Here is a 19,978-nt window from a genome sequence, read left to right on the forward strand (position 1 = left end):
ATTTGGTCACGTCCCTCCTGTCCCCTTTTGGGCCCCGTGGGGCGAGCGATGTCCGGGCACCGTGCGTCCCGTGGGGCCGGGAGCCGGGCTGCGGGCAGCTTTGGCTCCCCGTTGGCGTGGGGCTGGGGCACCGGGCTGAGCTTCGCGAGGGGCTGGGGGGCCCCGGGGCTGCCTTGGGCTTCTCCGCCCGGCCGCGCTGGGGCCAAGCGGCCCCCGGTAACCCCCGGGCGGCGGCGGGCACCGGGCGGTGCGGGGACTCGAACCCGCGGCTGCCTGGACCCAGGCTCCGCCCCCTGGCCGTGTGACCACGCCCCTCGACCACCAAACCACGCCCCCTGGCCGCCAGGCCACGCCTCCTCCCTCTCGCCCCCGCCCCCTTAGCGCTTCCACCAGCCCCGCCCCTCCCCTGATCGGCAGCCTCCTCAGCCAATGGGGCCGTCTCCGCCCGCCTGGCGCCCACCAATGGCAGAGGGGGGCGGGGCCCCGGGGCGGTGCGGGGCCGCGGCGGCGGAGGCCCGGCCGGGTGAGGGGCGGCCCCGCGGCGGGGGTGGGGGCTCGGGCACGGGGCGGGGGGGGCGGCCCCGAGGGACGGGGCCGAGGGGGGGCCTTGGGGCCGGGGGGGGGCCCTCCGGGTCCTTTTTGGGTCCGTGCTGGGCTCGAGTTGGGTTCGCGCTGGGTCTCCCTTGGGACCCCTTTAGGGTCCGCGTTGGGTCCCCTCTGGGCCCCTTTTGGGTCCGTGCTGGGTCCACGCTGGGTTTCCCTTGGGACCCCTTTGGGTCCACGCTGGGTCTCCGTTGGGACCCCTCTGGGGTCTGCATTGGGTCCCCTCTGGGTCTCTTTTGGGTCTACGGTGGGTTCACGATGGGGCCCCTTTGGGTCCACGCTGGGTCCGCGCTGGGTCTCCCTTGGGACCCCTTTAAGGTCCGCATTGGGTCCCCTCTGGGACCCTTTTGGGTTCATGGCGGGTTCGTGTTGCGTCCCCTTTGGGTCTCCTCTGGGGCTGCACTGGGTTCACACCGCGATCCACCAAGGGTCTGTGTTGGGTTTGAGTTGGGGCCCCGTTGGGGCCCCTTTGGGATCACGTTGGGTCTGTACTGGGTCTCCCTGGGGTCCTTTTTGGGTCCGTGCTGGGTTTGAGTTGGGTTTGCGATGGGACCCCTCTGGGTCCCCTTTGGGTCTATGGTGGGTTCACGTTGGGTTCCCTTTGGGTCCACGTCGGGTCCCCTTTGGGTTCACATTGGGTTTGCGCTGCAATCCACATTGGGTCCCCTTTGGGTCTCCCTTGGGTCCCCTTTGGGCCTCCCTTGGGTCCCCTTTGGGCTCGCGTTGGGATCGTGCTGCGATCCACCTCCTCGGCACCCATCTGCCCTCTCCCCGCGCAGGATGAGGAGCGCCCGGAGCAGCTCCTCGTGCCGCGGCGCCGGCTGTGGCAGCGTGGCCGTGGACCTGAGCCTGACGGGGCTGCCCGTGCCCGTGGTGCGGCGCCCGAGCAGCGCCTCCCCCGCCAAGCACGTCGGTCGCTCCCTCTCCGTCGTCGCCGATGGCAAGCCGAAGAGGAACGCTCTGGTGGGTGCTGCGGGGGGAGCCCTGGGTGCTCCTGCGCCCTCCTGCCCGGTGTCTGAGCCCCCGAGGGGCTGCCGGGGCTGGGTGGGGGTCCCAGGGGGCCTCGCGTGCCCCCCTGCCTTGCCCCCTGCTCTCTTCGGGATGAGCAGAGCCGCTGCGGGACCTGGGCGCTGCGGTGCCGTGCTCCCAAACCTCATCCCCTGCAAGCTCCTGCTCGCTGGGTTCCTTCTCAGCTCTTCCACGTGCCTGAGGGCAGGCAGCGAGGGCAGGCAGCGTCAGGCCTCTCCCGCCCTTCATCTCCCTTCGGTGCTTTCCCTCTGGGAAGTTCTGGGGTCCCGGGGTCTCCTGCCGGGCGCTCCCAGCGCCGTGCCTCGTGGAGCTCCCTCTGCTCGCGGCCGGCGGGCGCTGGGGCGTCCCGGTGTCTCGCGGCAGGGCTGGTTTTAACTGTGTTGGCATTGGCAGGGAGCCCCAGGTGCTTCCAGCAGCACGGGATCCTTGTGCTTTCTGCTGAGTAATCCCCGCTGCCTCGGCAGCTTCCCTCGCGCTCGTTCCCTGCTCCGGGCGTCCCAGCCCTGCCTCTGCGAAACCTCCGCTGAGCTGAGCTGAGCTTTCTCCCCTGCAGGAGGATGCGGGGTCCCGGGCCATCAACAACCTCCGGAGGTCCAACAGCACCACCCAGGTCACCCCGCGGGCGAGCAGCGGGCGCAGGTACGGCTCCCCCGGCACCGCGCCGGGATGGGACCGCGAGGAACCCCCTGCTCCGTGCGCCCTCCCCTGCCCCACGGGGACAGCAGGGCCTGCCAGAGCTGGGCATTAGGAAGTTTCGTCCGACACACGGGGCTACAGCTGGGCTTCGAAAAGGCACAGCGTGGCTTTTTTGCAGGGGAGGGCATGTGGGTGGCATTTGGGGAAATGAGGACAGGACCCTCCACTTAGAACAGCCCCTCGTCGACCCGCCAGGCTGCGTTAGGAGATAAAACTTCTCCTTCTGTCTCCAGGGATCTCCTGGAGGCTGTCTTTGAGCTCTGACCTTCAGTTCTTGCTGCCCTTACTCCGTTCTGTTTCCACACGTCCTACAGAAGCGCAAGGCTCTCTGTAACAAACCGTTCCTAGATTCCTGACCGCGTAACGATTCTCTGCCCCTTTTCTCCCCTGGGGCTGGACAAGAGGCACCGGGCGTGCCGCGGCTTTATCAGGCCCCTGCTGTGCTGCTGCCACTGCTCTGCCGAGATCAGAGCCGCCTGCTGGGGCGCTGCACCCCCAGCGGGATGGGAACCCCGCTCCTGCTGCCTCGTCGCCGTTTGTCAGCTCGACGTTAACCCCAGCGCACGCATCCTTCTCTCTGCCTTCCCTGGGCTGCAGCTCGGAGCAGACGGGAGACTTCCTGGCCTTCTTCGAGAGCAGTTCTGGTGGAAGAAAGAAAGCGGCGACCCCGAGCACGGCCTCCCCGGAGCAGAAAACCACGTGGAACGTCCTGGTGAGGGCAGGGCTCGGTGGGGACACGGGGGAGCTGGCTCCTGGCGCGAGGAGCCGGGATTTTGGTGGCTGAGCGGGGGGTTTCTCCTCGAGCCGGGGCGCAGCGGTGCCGCTCATCCTCAGCCTGCAGCCAAGCTGGCGTGGTGTGAACGTCCCCTGGCCTGCCGTGGCCGTGTGTTGCTGCCCCTAGCCCAGGGGTTTTGGCCACCAGCTCCACGCTCCCGGCTTCTGGCGGAGGCAGGCAGCGGTGCAGGCAAAGCTGCAGGGCTGCGGGGCAGAAACCTCTGCGGTGCGGGGCAGAAATTGGCTCCGCAGGAGGGACGGGGCGTGGGGGAGGCTGGTTCGGTGCTGGCTGACCCTGGTATTTGGCCCCACGCAGGACGATCAGCCGCGAGCGTTCCCGGGCCCATCGGGCTCCTGCGCCGCCGAGCCGCCGGCGGGCATGAGGAAGAAGGAAGCGGCCGTGCTGCTGGCGGCCAACTTCACCGCCAACAACAGGTAGGGGGGCAGCCCCCGCCCCCTGCCGGGAGCCCGCAGGGCTGGTGCTGGGAGGAAACCAACCGAAAATACCCGGGCACGAGAGGCGGGGCTGGGGCCGGGCCGATGGCAGCGTGCCGGCGCGGCTGGGCGTTCGAGGGAGGCTGGTTCGGGTCTGGGAGAGGCCAGGAAAGGGAGCGATAAGGGGTGGCAACCTCAGGGCCGGGAGTTTGAGCGCGACCAGCGGGCTGTTGGGTCTGCTCAGGCCCTGTCTGTCTGTCTGCCTGCCTGTTTGTCTGGTACCAGCCCCAAGGAGCCAGCTCGGGGCCGGGGGTGCCTTCCAGGCCTCCCCTGCTCCTTGCCCTGAGGGGTGCCCGAGGCACCGCGGCCAAGGGGCGGCCACCACGCAGAGGGGGTGCAGGGCACGTGCTGTCCCCGTGGATCCGGCGGGCCCTGACGGGTTGTATCCCCTCTGCAAAAAAAAGGAGCAACAAGGGCGCGATGGGGAACTGCGTCACCACCATGGTGCACAACAACTACACCGCCGACAAGGGCCCCGCGCCCAAAAGCTCCAACCAGGCGCCCAGCTCCCTCAAGTAAGTGCGGGGGAGGACCCGGCCCGGGGGCTGCGCTGCCCCCAGGTCGGTGCTGGGCCCACCCTGGGTGCCGTGCAGGCGTGGGGCAGGGCAGGCTGGAGCCGCAGGGCTTTATTTTCTGCCCTAGCAACGTCATCAAAGCCACCGCGAACGAGGACGGCGAAAGCAGCAGCTTCGTGAAGTCCCAGAAGAATTTCTCCAGCAACAACATCACGGCCCGCAACAACAACGGCGGCCTGCCCCGCAGGAAGGAGGTGACCGAGGAGGAGGCAGAGAGGTGAGGCAGCGCGGGAGGCTGATGGAAAGGGGGCAGGAGCAGGGCGTGGGGCTGAGCGCAGGCTGGGCTGTGTCCTGTGGGGCTCCGGGTTCAGAAAGGGCCGAGGCAGCCGCTGAGGGGTTGTGTTGGCTTTCCCGACTCAGCTCTGCGCTGCCGAGTTGCGGTCGAAGGAGTGAGTCCTCCCCCGAAATGGCCTTGCCGAGCCAGGGAGCGAGGCTGGGGGTGCCGTCGTGGCCGTGCTGCGGCCGTGTGGTGGTGCCGGGGGGGGGGGCCGGGGGGCCGTGGGGCTGACGCTGCCTCCCTTTTGCAGGTTCATCCAGCAGGTGAACCTCGCCGCCGTGACCATCCAGCGCTGGTACCGACGCCACTCGCAGCGGCACAAGGCAGGAGCAGCGGCCCTGGGGCGCCTGCTGGCTTCCAGGCGGGAGGTTTGTCCCCGGGGCTGTGGCACAAAACCTTTTGGGGTGCCCCCGTCCTGCTGACGGGCACCGTTCGTTCCCGTAGCCCGCAGACCCGCCAGCCAGGACCCGAGCTGTCGGAGCCGGGGGCTCTGCCCTTCGCAGCGGGGTGGGGAGGGTCCTGGCCCCGTCCCCCAGTGCAGTGGGCGGCGCTGCTGGGGTGCCAGAGGGATCCGGGAGCCCTGCAGCCTGTCCCTTCCCTCCCCTCTGGCTGCAGGCAGTTGGCAGCAGCGGCACAAATCCTGCTGAATTCTCCCCGTCCCCGACGCCCTCGTGGTCAGAGGAGGGAAACCCTCCCTCGGCTCGCTGCAGAGCCGCGACGGTCGGCTCCTTGGAGAGCGCCGTGGCATCCGCAGCTGTTTGTGGTGCTTTGCGTTTAATTATTTATCCAAACAACAGCGAGCGCCGCAGCTCTTGGCACGTGAGCTTCTATTTTTAAGCCTCGTCTCCTTGGTGGTTTCAGCCCCGGATGACTGATGGTTGCGTTTAGTGCCCCAAGAAAACGAGCAGAGCTTTCCCGACGGCTCTTTACCTGCGGGAGGGGATGGCCGGGGGTGCAGCCAGCCGGGGTGGGGGGCGCTTGGGGTGCCTCGTTCCCCACTTCTCTGCCATGGGCGGTGGGCGCGGGGAGCTCTCGCTCAGCCTTGACCTTTTTTCCTGGCAGGAAAGGCAGCGGCGGACGGAGGAGGGGAACGTCCTGGGCTTGCAGGAGCGGAGGGACGAGGACCGCAGGAAGATCCGAGAGGAGAAGGCGCGCCTGGCGCGGCGTGCTGCCATCCAGGTAGGGACAGGGCCCGGGCGCCGTGCCTGCCCCTGGCCACTTGGCTGCCCGGCTCCGGGAGGCAGTGGCAGGGCCGCTCTGCCTCTCTGGGGGCTTTCCACGAAGAGGAATTTGAGCGAGCCTTGGAAACGGAGTGCTCCCCGTGGAGACGGAGGTGCCACAGAGCAGTTTGCCTTTGTGCTCCTGCCAAGGCTTGGCAGCTCCTCCAGAGCTGGTTTCGAGCTAGTTCTCGGGGAAAGGGCGACTGGGAACTGGGAAACTGCAGCTCCTCAGCACGGCCAGGGACGGGACTGGTCCCAGGAGGGGACAGGGCCCAGGCCCCTGCAGGGTGGCTGCGTGCCCCTCTGTGCCCGCGGGCCGTGCCTCCAGGAGGCACCTCACCGCCCCTGCCACGCTCCTGCAGCCCCTTGTGGCAGGACGGGTGCTCCTGGGGCAAAGCTGAGGGGCTGGGCCTGTGGTGGAGGACGGGGAGTTGCCTGCTGGCTTGCAATGTAGTGGAAAGGGTTTTTAAGAGCCCCAGTTTCTCTTTGGCCCAAATGGAGTCATGTTTCAGCGGGGGTGCTGGCGGGAGGCACGGCAGCGAACAGCTGGAGGGTGGCGAAACGCTGCAGCAGCCTCGTAAACGTGCGCGTCCCTGGAGTGATTTCCCAGAACTCTCCCAAGGCAGCCCCTCGCCCCGGGCGCGGCGGTGTCCCCCCACTGTATCGTGCTTGGCCCTCAAGCTGCGAGCTGCAGCGCTGTGCCGGGGCGGTGCGCAGCCCTTGTGTGTGCACAGAGCTGGTGGGACCCGGCCACCACGGCCCCCTGCTCGCCGCAGCAGAGCAGAGCTGTTGGCCCTGCGCTTCCCCTTTCTCGGAGCAGGGTTGTCCTGGTCAGCCCTGCAGCAGCTGAGCGTGCCTCGATGCTGCCGTCCGGGGCCTGTTTTAGCCCTCGGAGCAGCACAGACACACTCAGCACACACCGACGGCTTCTCCACCCTACAGGAGCTGCACCAGAAAAGGGCCCAAAAGGCTCCCGACGTGAAGTGCTTGGCAGAAGAGGAGCTTGGGCTGGTGAAGGAGAGCAGAAGGGTAGCAAAGAAAAAGCCTGCCAAGCCTGCTGCTGCAAGGAACGGCAGCCCAGCCAGCGGCGGCCTCAAAGCCAACAACGCTGGTGCGTCCCCCTGCGGGTCCCCCCCGCGCCTGCAGCGGCGTGGGACGGGGGCAGGAGGGTGGTGGAGGGCGGCTCTCACCCCGGGGAGCGGGTCGCCGCGAGCACATGAGAGCAGTCTGGTCCCTGCAGATGCCAATTTCCACGCCGTAGCTGCAGAGCCAGAAGCAAGCGGCCCTGCAGGGCTCAGCTCCGTGCCCTCGCAGGATCAGGGGGCAGAGGACAAGCCGCAGGTGGGTCTGGCGTCGGTTCGAGGTGCTCCCGGCACCAGATTTTCTGCTGGGGTGGCTTTGGAGCTTGGGTTCGTTTTTCTGGAGATTGGGCAAGCTGTTTTACTGCAAGGTGCATCTTCCTCTCCTCTAGGATGTGAGCTCCAGGGAGACGGGAGGCGAGGACCTGGAGACCGTGGTGACGGCCGTCAGCAGGGCTCAGTCCAAGGTCACCCTCACCGAGCTGCTGGACACCCTCAGGCTGCTGGAGGAAGAGCCAGAGCTGCTGCCCCCCCCGAAGCTCTTCAAGAAGGACAAATACGCCTGGATAGACGGGGTGAGCAGAGCGAGAGCCTGGTGAAGGCAGGGCCCCCTGCGGGCTGCCTCCTTCCGGGGCTCGCTGGGTTGTGGAGGGCAAGAAAAGGCTGAGGAGCTGCTTCCCTGCCCCTGGGAACGCCAGAGGAGGCAGCAGAGGAGTTGGGTGCAGCTGGGGCATCCCCGTGGAGGAGCAAAACCGTGTGAGGGCTGAGCACAGAGGATGAGGCTGCCTACCGGGGTGCACTGGGGGGACCAGGAGCAGGCGACACCTCCCTGGGCACCGCTGGGGCTCGCCGCCCTGCTCAGCAGCTCCGTCTGCCCGGCAGGAGCCCAGCTCCAACTCCCTGACCGCTGACAACTTGGAGAAGTTCGGGAAGCTGAACCATTCCCCCGGGGGCCCTGAGGACGGGGCGCTGCTCTCGGAGGCCAAACTCCAAAGCATCATCAGCTTCCTGGACGAGATGGAGAAGTCCGAGCAGGAGAGGCCCCGCTCCGCCGCCTCGGCCACGCAGCGGGAGGTGAGCGCTGGGCACCTTGTGCTGCCAGGGTGCTGAGACCTCTCCCCTGCTCTAGGGCCCAGGTGGCCTCCAGCTCTTCTTACTCCTAATTTTTTTTTTTTCTTTTCTTTCCCCACGTCCCAGGGGCTCCTCTCTGAGGAGGAGCTGGCGCACTTGGAGCAGGCGTCGGCTGTTGCCACGGAGGTGACGAGCTCCATCGTGAGGCTGAAGCTGGAAGTGGAGGAGAAGAAGCGAGCCATCGGCCTGCTGCAGACCGCGCTGGTGGGTGGCTCAGCTTCTCCTGCTTGCCAGGGAGCGAAGGAGAAGAGCCCTCAGCACCCGTTCCTTGGAGCAGAGGCTTTGGAGCGCAGGATCACGGCGGTGCAGATTGGGCTTCCCATCCGTGCTCCGGCAGGGCCACGTCCTGCGGTGCTCCCAGAGCTGTCGGGGGAGCTGGAGGGCCAGGGGGTGCTGGGTCACGCAGCGCTCTCAGTTGCTGTTAGCAGGGGAAGGATCCTCGAGGTCCTTCCCCTCTGTTTTGGGCTTTCTCTCAGCTTTCTCCTCGCTGCCTCGTGGTTTGAAAACCACCTCGGCAGGCGCCTGGCCAGTGCTCAGCGCAGAGCTGTGCTAAATCCTTTCCCTTCCTCCGTCGCTGGGGGTTTGGGCGGCCCTGCTGACAGCGGGGCGGGAGCTTTGGGGACCAGGGGCTTGGGTTTAGCTGTTCTGGGTGATCTGACCCAACAGCACTTTCCGTTTTTGATCCATGTTCCATCTCCTGTACGTGGGCTGGGCTGGTGTGACTTCTCACTTCATGTCGCCGTTTCTTTCTTGCACCCACAAGGCCCAGCAGAGGGAACTGACTGCCCGGCACGTCAAACAGACCGAGAAGGAGCTCGGCCACCAGCTGAGGCTGCAGAGGGAGCAGTACGAGGCGGCCATACAGCGGCATCTGGCCTTCATCGACCAGGTGAGGCATCGCTGGTGCCTCTGCAGCGAGAAGCCCGAGGGCCGGGCTGGAGGCGGCTGCGCCCTCCTGGCTGCCTCACGCCTTCCCCTTCCCCCTTCCCAGCTCATTGAGGATAAGAAGGTGCTGAGCGAGAGGTGTGAGGCTGTGGTAGCTGAGCTGAAACAGGTGGACCAGAAGTACAGCAAGAAGATCAGCCAGATGCAGGAGCAGCACGAGCTGGTGAGGGACGGGGCCGGCGGGGTGCGGGGAGGTGACTTGGAACCCCGGGGGCTCACCTGGGGCCTCTGCCCCGGGCACTTTGGTCTCACCTCGGGGAGCCCCAGCCGCTTGTTTTTTGGGGAGCTGGGCACAGTAAATTCATGTCACCCCCGGAGGTTTGCCCTGGCTGTGTGGGAGGCCCTCTCCCAGTCACACCAGCAAGTGCTTTCCCAAGGGTTTTGCGTTCCCCCCGTGCTGGAGGTCTGCAGGCAGCAGCAGCCCCATCCTGCAAGGGGCTGGGGGCACTGGGAGAGTGTGTAACTGGTGCTGTGGTGGGGCAGCGTGCTGTGTGTGCCTGGGGTCGTCGGCTCCTGCCTTGCTTTTCTGCAGCTGGGCTCCCAGGCTAACGAGGGATCTCTTCCCTGGCTTCTCTCTGACGTGTTCCCGTTTGCTTCCAACCAGGAGATCAAGAAGCTGAAGGAACTGATGAGCGCAACAGAGAAAATCCGGCGGGAGAAGTGGATCGATGAGAAAACCAAAAAGATCAAGGAGATCACCGTGAAAGGTACAAAGCCAGTGCACGCCTGCTCTCCCCTTTCCTTACCAGCCTGTCTTTGCCGAGTCAACTCTTGCAGCTTCCCCACCAGCTGGCTGGGGCCGGGGGCACCTGTGCTGGCCCCAAATCCGCTGGCTTTGCCCCCGGCCAGCCCCGAGGCTGTGCTAACCGTCCTTCCCCACCACCCCAGGCCTGGAGCCGGAGATCCAGAAGCTGATCGCCAAGCACAGGCAGGACATACGGAATCTGAAGATGCTGCACGAGGCCGAGCTGCTGCAGTCGGACGAGCGGGCGGCCCGGCAGTACTGCCGGCAGGCCGAGGAGCTGCGGAGCCTGCTGCAGCGCGAGAAGGAGGAGCAGGGCCAGCGGGAGAGGGAGCTGGCCCGGCAGCGGTACGTGCGCCACGGCACGGGGGTGGTGGCCAGAACCAGTGTTTGGGTGGATTCCTGGTGTTAACGGGTTAGCAGCAATTAACATCCACGTGCAACGGCCCCGTGCGAGGTGTCGCTGAGCCAGGGGCGTCCTCCTGAGCTGCAGCAGCGCCCAGCTTGGCTGCACAAGGGGTGGGAAGGGGCAGGGCGCAGGGAAAGCCGTGCAGCGCTGCGCTGCCCTGCTCCAGAGCACCAGGGAAGGAGTGCTCCGAGCCTGGCAGCTCCCTGAGGCCGGTCCCCCCCCGCCCCCAGGTGTGAGAAGCAGCTGGAGCAGGAGGAGCAGGCGCTGCAGCAGCAGCGGCGCCGGCTCTACGCGGAGGTCGCCGAGGAGAAGGAGAGGCTCAGCCAGCAAGCGGCCAGGTGAGAGCAGCACCACCGGCAGCCCCACGCCTGGAAGCCCCGGGGCTGGTCGCCCTTGGCTGGTTGCCCTCGTCGAGGCTCCCTCGGGGCGCTGCGAGCTGCGCTCTGTCCACGGGCAGGCAGAGAGCGGAGGCGGAGGAGCTGCGGAGGCAGCTGGAGGCGAGCAGCTCGGCCGTCACCGCCGCGCTCAAGGAGGAGTACGCGAAGGAGAAGGAGGAGCGGGAGAGGCGGCATCAGGTCTGTCGCTGCTCTCCCCCCTGACCCCACTGGGGTGAGCAAGGCACTGCCTGCTGACACTGCTGAGCACCCTGGAGGCAGCACCGGAGGCGAGCGGTTCTCTTGTCTCTCTGCAGGCAGAAGTGAAGGCGCTGAAGGAGCGACTGGAGATGGAGAAGCAGGCCTGGGAGGCAAACTACGTGAAGAAGGAGGTAAGGCAAGGGCTGCTCTCCTCGGAAGGTGCTACCCTTGAGCTCCGAGAGGGCTTGAAGCAGCATTTGGCATCTTTGTCGCCGTCCCCAGGAAGCCTGGCTGCTCTCCCGGGAGCGGGAGCTGAGGGAGGAGGTGAGGAAGGAGAGAGACAAGGAGATCGAGCTGGTGATCCAGCGCCTGGAGGCCGACATGTCCTCCGCCAAGGAGGAGTGCGAGAGGGCGGCGGAGAACAGGTGGGGAGGGAGGCGTGAGCCCGCTGAGTCCTCGTTCCCAGTTCCCTTTCCTGCCCCTTGGCCTCGTGCCTCCCACACGAGCTCCAGACACGTTGTGGGGCTGTGCTGCCCAGGCACCGCCTGCGTGGCCTCCTGAGCCACCTCTGTGTGTATCCTGCCGCTGCCTGCTGCGTGTGCGAGGGCACGGGGAGCGTGCACGGCGTTGTGCAGGGCGCTGCAGCTCGCAGATGCCCGCAGCATGAGCCCGGGACGGAGCAGCTGGCGGGGACAAACGTCCTTCCCTCCCCTGGCACGCCGCAGGGTGTGCGCCCCTGCTCGCCCCAGCTGGTGAGGCATCCTTGGGGATGTCGGAGCGATGTGGCAGTGGGCAGCCTTCCCCTAGGCAAACATCTGGACTGGAAAGTGGCAGTGAAACCACTCTGAACACGGCCAGAAAACATCCTGCACCTCCCGTGGGGCCGATCCTGCGCCGGCTGCGGTGTCGTGGTCGCTGCTGCAGCCTGGAGGGGGCTGGGGATGCTCCCGGTGGGGCTGCAGCGCCAGGCTGAGCTCTCTGTCCTCTCCTCCAGGATTAAGAGGATCCGGGACAAGTACGAGGTGGAGCTGCAGGAGCTGGAGAGGTCAGAGCGGAAGCTGCAGGAGCGCTGCAACGAGCTGAAGGGGCGGCTGGCTGAGCTGGAGGGGGAGAGCATCCGCCTGCAGGGCCTGCTGAAGCACAGGGAGCAGGAGGTGGAGGAGATACGGAAGGTGAGCGGAGAGCACAACCGGGGCTCCTGCTCCGGCGCCCCGGTGTCATCCTGGGCCTCCAGCACCCCGGGGTCACCCCTCTGCCCCCCGCAGGTGCGGGACCAGCTGGCCCAGGAGCGGAGCAGCCTGGCGGACGTGATCCGGCAGGAGTTCGCCGACAGGCTGGTGGGCACGGAGGAGGAGAACAAGAGGCTGAAGGCGGAGATGGTGGAGATGCGAGCCCGGCAGCGCCTGGAGCTGGACAGGGTGGTGCGGGAGAAGGACAGAGAGCTGGAGGAGGTGCACAGGAGGTGAGGCAGCCTGGCCGGGCTTTGTGGGCTCGTAGCTGGGTGCAGAGCTGGTTCAGGGTGCGTTGCGAGGAGCTTGTCTGCAGTGCTGCATCCTCGGGCATGGCTTCCCGTCCTGCCGGCACCAAACAGGCAGCGCTCACCCCGGCTGGCTGCCTGCTTTGCCACCACAAATCCTCTGCTCCTTGTGGTGCCTGCTGGGCTCCTCGGTGTCGTCCAGTCCCCAGGGTTGCTGCTCCCTTAGTGTGCCTGCAGGACCGGCGCGCCGGGCTGTGTGGCTCCTGCCTGGAGAGGCCCGTGGTGCGCAGCTCCGTGTGTGAGCACCCGAGCACTCAGCGCTCTCTGTCCCCTGCTCCGGGCTCTGCTGGGGCAGCCCGTGCCACGTGCGGTGTCACCCTGCCCTGCGGGCTCGCTGCTCTGAAGGGGCCAGGCAGATGATCCCCAGGAGCGCCCCAGCGCCGCAGGCTGCACAGCACCCAGGCACCGGGCTCGCAGGGGGCAGGGGCTGCGCTCGCCTCTCCAGCAGGGCTCTGGCACCGCGGGGCCGTGCTGCGGGGGCTCAGCACCAGCAGGAGCCGGCGCCGGGCTCGGCATCGAGCAGCCAGTGCAGTGCTTCCTCGCTTCCCTCCCCGTCTGCCTGCGGGGGAGGAATTTTATCTCACTGGGAAGGCATCGTCTCCCGCAGGCGCGCTTTCCGCGTGGGGCCGAGCGCTGTGCCGGCTGCCCTGGTGGTACATCCAGACCCATCCCTGCTGCCGGTGCCTGCACGGAGATATTTGCCTCTAGCTGCGGTGGGAGAGTTTTGCATCAGCACATGAAGCTCAGCGGCTTTCCCAGAGCCAGCCGAGCGATTCCCGTTCCCTCTGAGTCACGCCTTGGGTGTCAGCTAGCGGGGTTCCCCTTCCCCTTCAGTCCCTCGCGTACAGCCTGGCAAAATAGGGAAGGTCTGGTGCTCTGAGAGCCGTGGGAGCGTCTGGCCATGAGGCAGCGACCACGGGTGTGAGAAATAGGAATATACATCCCTGTGACCTTGTTAATTAAGTCTGGTGAGGCTGATGTCCCCTTCTTCCTGCAGAGGTCTTGATGCAAACTACGTAACGCTCCCCAAATGAATGAAGGCATTTGTAGGATGCCCTGGCACCCCAAGCCCTGCTCTGGGCTTGCTGCAGCGTTCCTGGGGGGGATGCAGAGGAGAGGGGCTGCGCATCCTCGGGCTGCCTTGAGCTGTGCTGAAATCACCGCCCTGAGGCCCGGGGCAAGCCGGGTGCTGGGGCTGGGCGCCTGGAACCGGGCTCAGCCCCTCTCCGTCCTCCCGCTCAGGGTGAAGACGGCCGTGGCGAGGAAGGAGGAGAACGTGAGCAGCCTTCGGAAGCAGTACGAGGTGAGCGAGGGGGGGCTGCGGTGGGCTGCCCCTGCCCTGCGGCTGCAGCTCTTCCCCGGGCACAGCTCACCGTCCCTGCGTGCTCTTGCAGGCGGCGGTGCAGAGAGCCGACCACCTGGAGGCCCTCCTGGAGCAGCAGCGCCAGCAGCTGCTGGCAGCCAAATAACGCCCGGGGCGCTCGGCGGGCACCCACCCCCAGGATTTTATTTTTTATTTTTATTTTTTTACGCATCAGCAACGCTCAGCTTTCTGTTATGTTTTACCAGTAAAAGCTGTGCTGGTTTCTACGGCCGTTTCTGTTCGATTTGTGGCCGGGGGGGGGGCAGAGGGAAGCCTCGGTGCTGTTGGCACCCTTGGCTTTTTTTTTTTTTTTTCTTTATTCTTCACTGATGCGTTTGTCCCTCCCGTGTGGGGTGGCAGCGGGGCAGGAGCTGCGTTCGCTCACGGTGTGGGTGGGCGGCAGTCTGTGGTCCTGGGTCCTGAGCCTCGTGGTTGGAGCTGTGGGGCTGAGCCACGGAGGCAGGGCTGGGGGAGAGGAGCCCCTTCTGTGCGGCTGGGAGCTCAGCACCTCTGCTGTTCCCAGCTGGCTGCGGCCGGGCCGGGTTGGGGCACGGCTGGAGGGTGGAGGCCAAGCAACAGAGTGCACGCGGGTGTGGGTCTGGCTGTGCCCAGCTCCCTTCTCTGCACCTTGTTTTTGCTTTTGAAATGAAATACCGGGGGGGTGCGATGGGAAGAGAAGCTGGGCTGATGGGGGGAGGTGGTGCCGGGGCAGGATGTGATCCCACAGCCCCTGCTACCTGCAAATCTCTCAGCACCCCCCGACAGCAACGGGAAACGCCTGGAGCGAGCGCGGGGCATCTGTTTCCTCCCGGCAGGGCGTGCGTGACGGCTGCGTGCAGGCTTTGCTCTCCAAGGAGGCCGGGGCTCGGCGCTCGGGGCCAGCAGAGGTTTTGTCCTCGGAGTCCCGGGGCGTTTCTCATCCGTCCTGCCAGCCCCTGCGCCCCGCTGGAGCTTTGTGCCACGGGGTCGGTGCTCACACCGGTGGGGCCGGGTGGGCTGGGACACCCCACAGCCTTGCTGCCGGGACCCTGTCCTCCCGGGGGGCTGCCAGGGGTGGGGGGGGTCCTGGCCCTGCTGCGTGGCTGGGGGGTACACACAGGGAGCCGTGGAGGTGCTCAGCTGCTTTCTGTGGATCCTGACCTGCTCCCGGCCGCAGTGTGCTGAGAGCTGGGGCGGGGGGCACAAGGCGGGGGGGGGTCCCAGCCCCCAAGGGTCTGGTGCTTGCCGGCTGAGGCTGCCTCACCTGCCGTAAAATATTCCATTTTGTGAGGCAAGTGGCCATAATGTGCAGGTGGGCTGAGCGATCCTGCAGCAGCCCCTTTCCCTCTCCCCCCATTTTGGTGCTGTGCTGCCTGCCCGCTGGTGTTAGCGGAGCCCGGATGCCGGGTGGCCGCGCTGCGGTGACACCCGTCAGGGAGTGAAGGCGTCGCTGGTAGCAGCAGGCAGCCGCACGCCCTGAGCGGGACCTGCGCCAGAGCCGCTGCTGGGGGGGCAAAACCCGCACTGCCCCGGTGGCCAGGGGCACCTCCACCACCCGCTTCCTCCGAGGACCGAGCGGCTCCCGACCCAACATCTGCGTCTGGAGGACGGTCGTTGTGTCGGCTGCTGATGGCTGAGAGTCCGACCTGATCTGCAGAGGGTGCAGGAGGAGCGCACAGCCCCATCCTGCTCGGGGAGCCGGCCCAGCCTCTGCTTTTGCCGTTGTCGCTTTTCTGACGCCCGCTTCCTGACCCCGCTCCTTTCTTCACCTCCCTTTCGCAAGCTTCCGCCCCGGGCCGCCTGCGGCCGTGCCTTGTGCCCCCGCTGCCCCCGTTAGCACGGCTGCGCCCCGGTCCCCAGAGCACCGGCTGGGGTGAGGCCGTGCCCACGGGAGGCAACGAGGCCGAGCAGCGGGGCCGGGAGCCCGGTGCGGGTCTGGGTGCTGGGGAAAAGCAGCGGGGACACGGGAGGCCTCGGCAGCTGGGGCTGGCGGTGCCGCTGCTCAGAGGCACCTGGGAGTGGAGCTGGTGGAGGGGCTGTCCCCTGGTTTCCTGCCCAGCCTCGCGGGCAGCGGCTGCACTTCGTCCTTCAACGTGCGAGCGGAGGTCCTGCGGCCACCTGGAGGAAGCCAGGGGTGAGGAACTGCCCGGAGCCCCGCGCGCCGTGGCCGGGTTCTCCTCTCCCCTCTCCGCCAGCAGCCACCATGAGAAGACCCCCGGCACTCGGCTGCTGCCGCGCCGCCCTCGCGCCGTGCCCGGGGCGCTCTGCCCGCGGTGCCGGGCTGGCCCTCGCCCTCCTCGCCCTGCTGCTGCTGCTCCCGGCCGCGCAGCGCAGGCTGGGGCTCGAGCTCTCCAGGTACCGTGGGGCTGGGAGGGTCGTGGCGCTGGGCTGGGGGTGGTGCGGCTGCCCCCTGGCCTGGGTGGTTTTTCTCCAGAGCCATTTTGCCCTGGGAAATGATTAACCCCGAGTCCATCTCTGTTTGCCCTCTCCGCGAGTGCCTGGCCGCAGCTACCGGCCTTGGCTTGGACCTTGTCCGGCAGGGGCAGCTCCAGCCAGCTCCAACCCCGGCTCCTGCTTTCTGCTTTGCAAGACAGGGGCAGCCGGGGAGGGGGCACTGAGCACCACCACCGGGCATTGTCACCTCCACGGTGACCCAATGGCACCGGCAGAGCCTCAGCAGCACTTCCTGCGCCTGCCCGGGGCTCCTCCGTTGGTGCTTTCGTGGGCAGGAATGGGGCTGGGGATGGGGCACCCATGTGTCCGCCACGCTGTGTCCCCCCCAGGCACCTCTCTCCGCCCAACAGGACCCCCGCCCACCTGCAGGCGCCCAGAGCCCCTACGACAGAGGCCCCAGAGCTGGTGACACGGTCACCACGCCTGACTCCTGTCCCCAGCCTGCCACCAAGCCTCGGGGACACGTACGGGCGGGATGAGACCTACCGCAGCTCGGTACGGCGCAGCCCCGGGCGCTGCGGGGCTGGGGCAGGGACAAGGAGACACCCGTGTCCCCCCGGCGTGGGGCACCCTGAGCCGCCGTCACAGGCAGGGACTCGTCACCCGTGATTTCAGGAGTGCCCCAGCAGCATCAGGAAGAGGATCGCGGCCACCGAGTTCGGGGCCGCCTTCCTGGCGACCGTCCCGGTGCTGCAGTGGGCGCAGCACGCGCGGGAGGAGGAGTACCGGCGGCTCCGCAGATACGCGGGGGCTCACGGCTGGAAGGACGTCAGCTGGGACGGTGCGGGCGGCGCGGGGCTGCGGGGGGCACGGGGGGGCCCTGCATGAAGGGGTGGGCACCGCGGGCACCGGGGCTGCGTCCCAGGGGCTGCAGTGCCGTGGGGAGGGGGCGCGGGACCCCGGGGTGCGGGGGTCCCCCCGCTGCACCCTCCCCACGCTCACAGCCCTGGGCTGCCCCCAGTCCTGAAGGCGTCCCTGTCCCTCCTCAACACATCGGCCAGCGGGCTCCTCTTGGACAGCCGGCAGGCGTCGGCGCCCTGCGTGCGCTGCGCCGTGGTGGGCAACGGCGGCATCCTCAACGGGTCCCGCATGGGGCCCGCCATCGACGCCCACCACCACGTCTTCAGGTGAGGGCGAGCGGGGGCACGGCCCAGCCCCGGCTGCGGCGGGGCCAGCGCCTGCCCTCCTCCCCCGTTCTCCGCCAGGGTGAATGGGGCCATCACGGCGGGCTTCGAGAGGGACGTCGGCAACAGGACGTCCTTCTACATCTTCTCCACCAACACCATGATGAACTCGCTGAGCAGCTACGCGGCGGACGGCTTCAAGCACCCACCCCAGACTCCGGTGAGGGAGCTCGCACCGGGGCGCGAGGACGGGGAGGGGATAAGCCACGGGCACGGCACCGCCAGGGCCCCGTTTGTCACCTCCCGGCCCGGGGACGGTGCCGGTCTCACCGTGTCCCCTGCAACAGGAGACGCGCTACGTCTTCCTCCCGGACCACGACCGTGACTACCTGCTGCTGCGGGCGGCCCTGACCCGCCAGCGCGTGGATAGGGGCCGTGACAAGGGGGCCTGGTGAGCGGGGACGTGGTGGGCATGGGGGCTCGGGGGGGGGACAGGCGGGTCCCCTCCGCCCTGTGCCTCTGAGCAGCCGCCGGCACCTCCCTGCAGGCCCCAGGATTACTTCGGTCAGGACCTGCGGGCCGAGAAGTTCAGGATGCTCCACCCGGATTTCATCCGCTACCTCAGGAACCGGTGAGGAGCCCCCGGGGGGATTCCCCCTTCCCACCGCGCAGCGAGGACGTCGCGGCGGTGGGCGCAGCCGCCGCGGTGCGGGTCCCTTAGCACGGCTCCTGCTTGCTCCCCCCAGGTTCCTCCGTGCTAACATCTTGGCCACGCCGCTCTGGCCGCTGTACCGGCCCTCCACCGGCGCCGTGATGCTCCTGGCCGCCATCCACACCTGCGACGAGGTGGGCAGCCCGTGCCGGCTCCGCTGCGGTGTCCGTGCCCCATGGCTCAGGGCTGGGCACAGGGCACGTGGCACAGCGCCGTGCCCGCAGCTGCTCCCTCCTGTGGCTCTGCCGAGGCCGTTTTGCACCCGTGCGTCCTCCCCACCATGGTCTCTGCTCGTGCCACCCCTGGAGCAGCCGCGGCGTCCCTCATCCCTGTGCCGGGCACCCGGGTCGGGCAGCAGGGTGCTCAGCGCCGTGTCTCGCAGGTGAGCGCCTTCGGGTTCATGACGCCGGGCTACCGGGCGTACTCGGACCACTACTTCGACCGCAGGCACAGGCAGGTGCAGTTCTTCGCCAACCACGACCTGAAGCTGGAGATGCAGCTGTGGCAGCGGCTCCAGCGCAGCGGGCTCCTGCGCCTCTACACCGGCACGGAGGGGACGTGACGCCCGCGGCCACCGTGAGCCGTGCCCGTGGTGAGCCGGGCCGGGAGCGCTGCTGGGACCTGAGTGAGAATCTGAGATGCCGGAGGAGGAAACCATCCTCTGCCCTCCTGCGGGCTCCAAGAAGCCCGGGGGGAGCCCCTGGGGCAGGGCTGGGCCCAAGCAAGGCATGCGATGAGCCTTGCCAGGTCTGCCGGGGTGAATTTTGGGGCATCCTCCCCGTTTCCCCTCCTTGGTCCTGCTACTGCAGCCCCGGGAGCCCCTCACCTCTGCAGCTCCCGGTCCTCCCCACCCAGCCTCCGTTTCCCTCCGGCACAGGCACGGAGCCGCCCCCTGACTCTGCCGGGGAGGGCGAAGCCCCCCAGGAGGACCTGGCGGGCCTGAGCCAGGATCCGGCCATGCCGTGGCTCTGTGGGGGGCTGCTCGGTGTGCACGGGGCTCACAGGGGAATTGTTATCGTGTCCTTATAGTGTCACCCGCTGCTGGGGCAGCGTTGCTGCCTGGGGCTGGGGATCAGGGGGTTCCTCCTGTCGCAGCCCTGCCCCCCCGGGGGGCTGTGCCGTGCCTCTGCCCCAGGGAGGGATTTGCAGCATCCCCTGCAGAGCCCCGGGCCCTGTTTGCTGCCACGGGCCCGGCACTCAGTGGGGATGGCAGCCCCCATCCCCCTTCCCCATCTTGTGGCCACAGGTGGGCTCCCGTGCCCGGTCCCCTTGGTGCCCCACGTGCCCGCCCCGTGCCCGCAGCCCTCCCCGGTGGGCTCGGCCCCCAGCCCGTGCCCGGCCCTGCCCCTCCCTGGCATCACGGAGGCTGGTTTCTAGGCCAGTGCCCGGTTCAGGCATGAATAAACCAGCGGCGTTGCATAACCAGGGATGCAGATTTTCGCCGGATGGCTGCTTGCGCCCCGCTGCTGCATGCCCCCCCCCCCCACCACCACCCTGTGCCCGGGGTCCCCGGGAGCAGAGCCAGGGCTGCCGGCTGCGTGGCACGAGCCCTGTCCCCGTCTCCGTCCCTGTCCCTGCCAGGCAGACTTAGCGAGGCTGTCACCGGCTCTGCCAAAGCTCCCCAATTAAGGAGCCTCCCCCCCCCCCCAACCCCGCCGTGGATTAGCCGGGATCAGTGGAGCCCGTTCGTTAGCTGCAAACGAGCCGAGCTGCTCGGTGGGGAAGGAGGTCAGGAGGGCTGGGTGCTTTTGGCAGCCGCCGCGCAGAGATCGCGGCTCAAGCTGGTGTCTGCCCGGGGAAGGGATTAGCCGTGGCCCCAGACAAATCAGCCGGGGGGCTGGAGCAAGCGGGCAGGATGCACGCAGGGTAATCTCCCCTGCTAATTGGGGCGTGCTGCTTGGCCGGGGGGGACGCTGCTCAGGCGGCTGGGGGGGGCTCTGCCCCGTGCCTGTTGCCAGCACAGCCCCAAGCACGGAGCTCGGAGGGGGCAGGCGCCGCGGGGGTGTTGCCTGCGGGATCCTTACCAGGGCTTCTGGCCTCCGTTTGGCATCTTCCCCATGGTGGTGGCAGAAAGCTGCAAGGAAATGAGGGGGGGGGGGGAAGGACAGGACGCTGGGCATGGAGGGGCCCAGGCCTGTGCTGGGGTTGGGAAGGGCTCAGCCCTGCTCCTGCCTGGGCATGGGGACTGCTGAGCTGGGGGCCCTGAGCCTCGCAGAGGAGCGCGGGGCAGAGCTGCCTGGCTGAGCAGGCCCCGTGCAC

General features: G+C 67.8%; 2 protein-coding genes across 3 annotated transcripts; both read left to right on the forward strand.

The window, feature by feature from the left end:
• The first annotated feature begins 479 nt into the window (after nt 1–479).
• On the forward strand, nt 480–13,675 carry CEP131 (centrosomal protein 131). Of its 2 annotated transcripts, none has more exons than XM_040530482.1 (26): nt 480–523; nt 1,383–1,566; nt 2,186–2,271; nt 2,926–3,040; nt 3,419–3,537; nt 4,002–4,112; nt 4,240–4,389; nt 4,700–4,817; nt 5,512–5,628; nt 6,612–6,780; nt 6,910–7,010; nt 7,141–7,323; nt 7,631–7,822; nt 7,946–8,083; nt 8,643–8,768; nt 8,871–8,987; nt 9,429–9,531; nt 9,713–9,914; nt 10,206–10,313; nt 10,433–10,550; nt 10,667–10,741; nt 10,833–10,975; nt 11,545–11,722; nt 11,816–12,012; nt 13,330–13,390; nt 13,482–13,675. In XM_040530482.1, the coding sequence occupies exons 2-26, from the start codon at nt 1,384–1,386 to the stop codon at nt 13,554–13,556; spliced, it is 3,285 nt and encodes a 1,094-aa protein (XP_040386416.1). In that variant the 5' UTR covers nt 480–523; nt 1,383; the 3' UTR covers nt 13,557–13,675. The 2 variants fall into 2 exon arrangements, with proteins under 2 accessions (XP_040386416.1, XP_040386415.1); XM_040530481.1 differs by lacking the exon at nt 480–523 and adding an exon at nt 847–965.
• Nucleotides 13,676–14,818: 1,143 nt separating this feature from the next.
• On the forward strand, nt 14,819–19,141 carry LOC121056939 (alpha-N-acetylgalactosaminide alpha-2,6-sialyltransferase 2-like). Its single transcript, XM_040530483.1, has 9 exons — nt 14,819–15,784; nt 16,234–16,378; nt 16,499–16,664; nt 16,845–17,010; nt 17,089–17,227; nt 17,355–17,458; nt 17,555–17,638; nt 17,754–17,853; nt 18,102–19,141. The coding sequence occupies exons 1-9, from the start codon at nt 15,633–15,635 to the stop codon at nt 18,279–18,281; spliced, it is 1,236 nt and encodes a 411-aa protein (XP_040386417.1). The 5' UTR covers nt 14,819–15,632; the 3' UTR covers nt 18,282–19,141.
• Nucleotides 19,142–19,978: the final 837 nt, after the last annotated feature.

Source organism: Cygnus olor, chromosome 18 (genome assembly GCF_009769625.2).
Source record: "Cygnus olor isolate bCygOlo1 chromosome 18, bCygOlo1.pri.v2, whole genome shotgun sequence".
In the NCBI taxonomy this organism is placed as follows: domain Eukaryota; kingdom Metazoa; phylum Chordata; class Aves; order Anseriformes; family Anatidae; genus Cygnus; species Cygnus olor.

Excerpts from the sequence above, each read along its gene's own strand:
- CEP131 (XM_040530481.1), top strand. The coding sequence starts at position 862 with ATGGGGCCCCTTTGGGTCCACGCTGGGTCCGCGCTGGGTCTCCCTTGG. Across the intron at positions 5,629-6,611 it reads CGCGGCGTGCTGCCATCCAG|GAGCTGCACCAGAAAAGGGC; the intron begins GTAGGGACAGGG and ends TCCACCCTACAG. Across the intron at positions 7,011-7,140 it reads GGGCAGAGGACAAGCCGCAG|GATGTGAGCTCCAGGGAGAC; the intron begins GTGGGTCTGGCG and ends CCTCTCCTCTAG.
- LOC121056939 (XM_040530483.1), top strand. The coding sequence starts at position 15,633 with ATGAGAAGACCCCCGGCACTCGGCTGCTGCCGCGCCGCCCTCGCGCCG. Across the intron at positions 15,785-16,233 it reads CTGGGGCTCGAGCTCTCCAG|GACCCCCGCCCACCTGCAGG; the intron begins GTACCGTGGGGC and ends TCCGCCCAACAG. Across the intron at positions 17,228-17,354 it reads AGCACCCACCCCAGACTCCG|GAGACGCGCTACGTCTTCCT; the intron begins GTGAGGGAGCTC and ends CCCCTGCAACAG.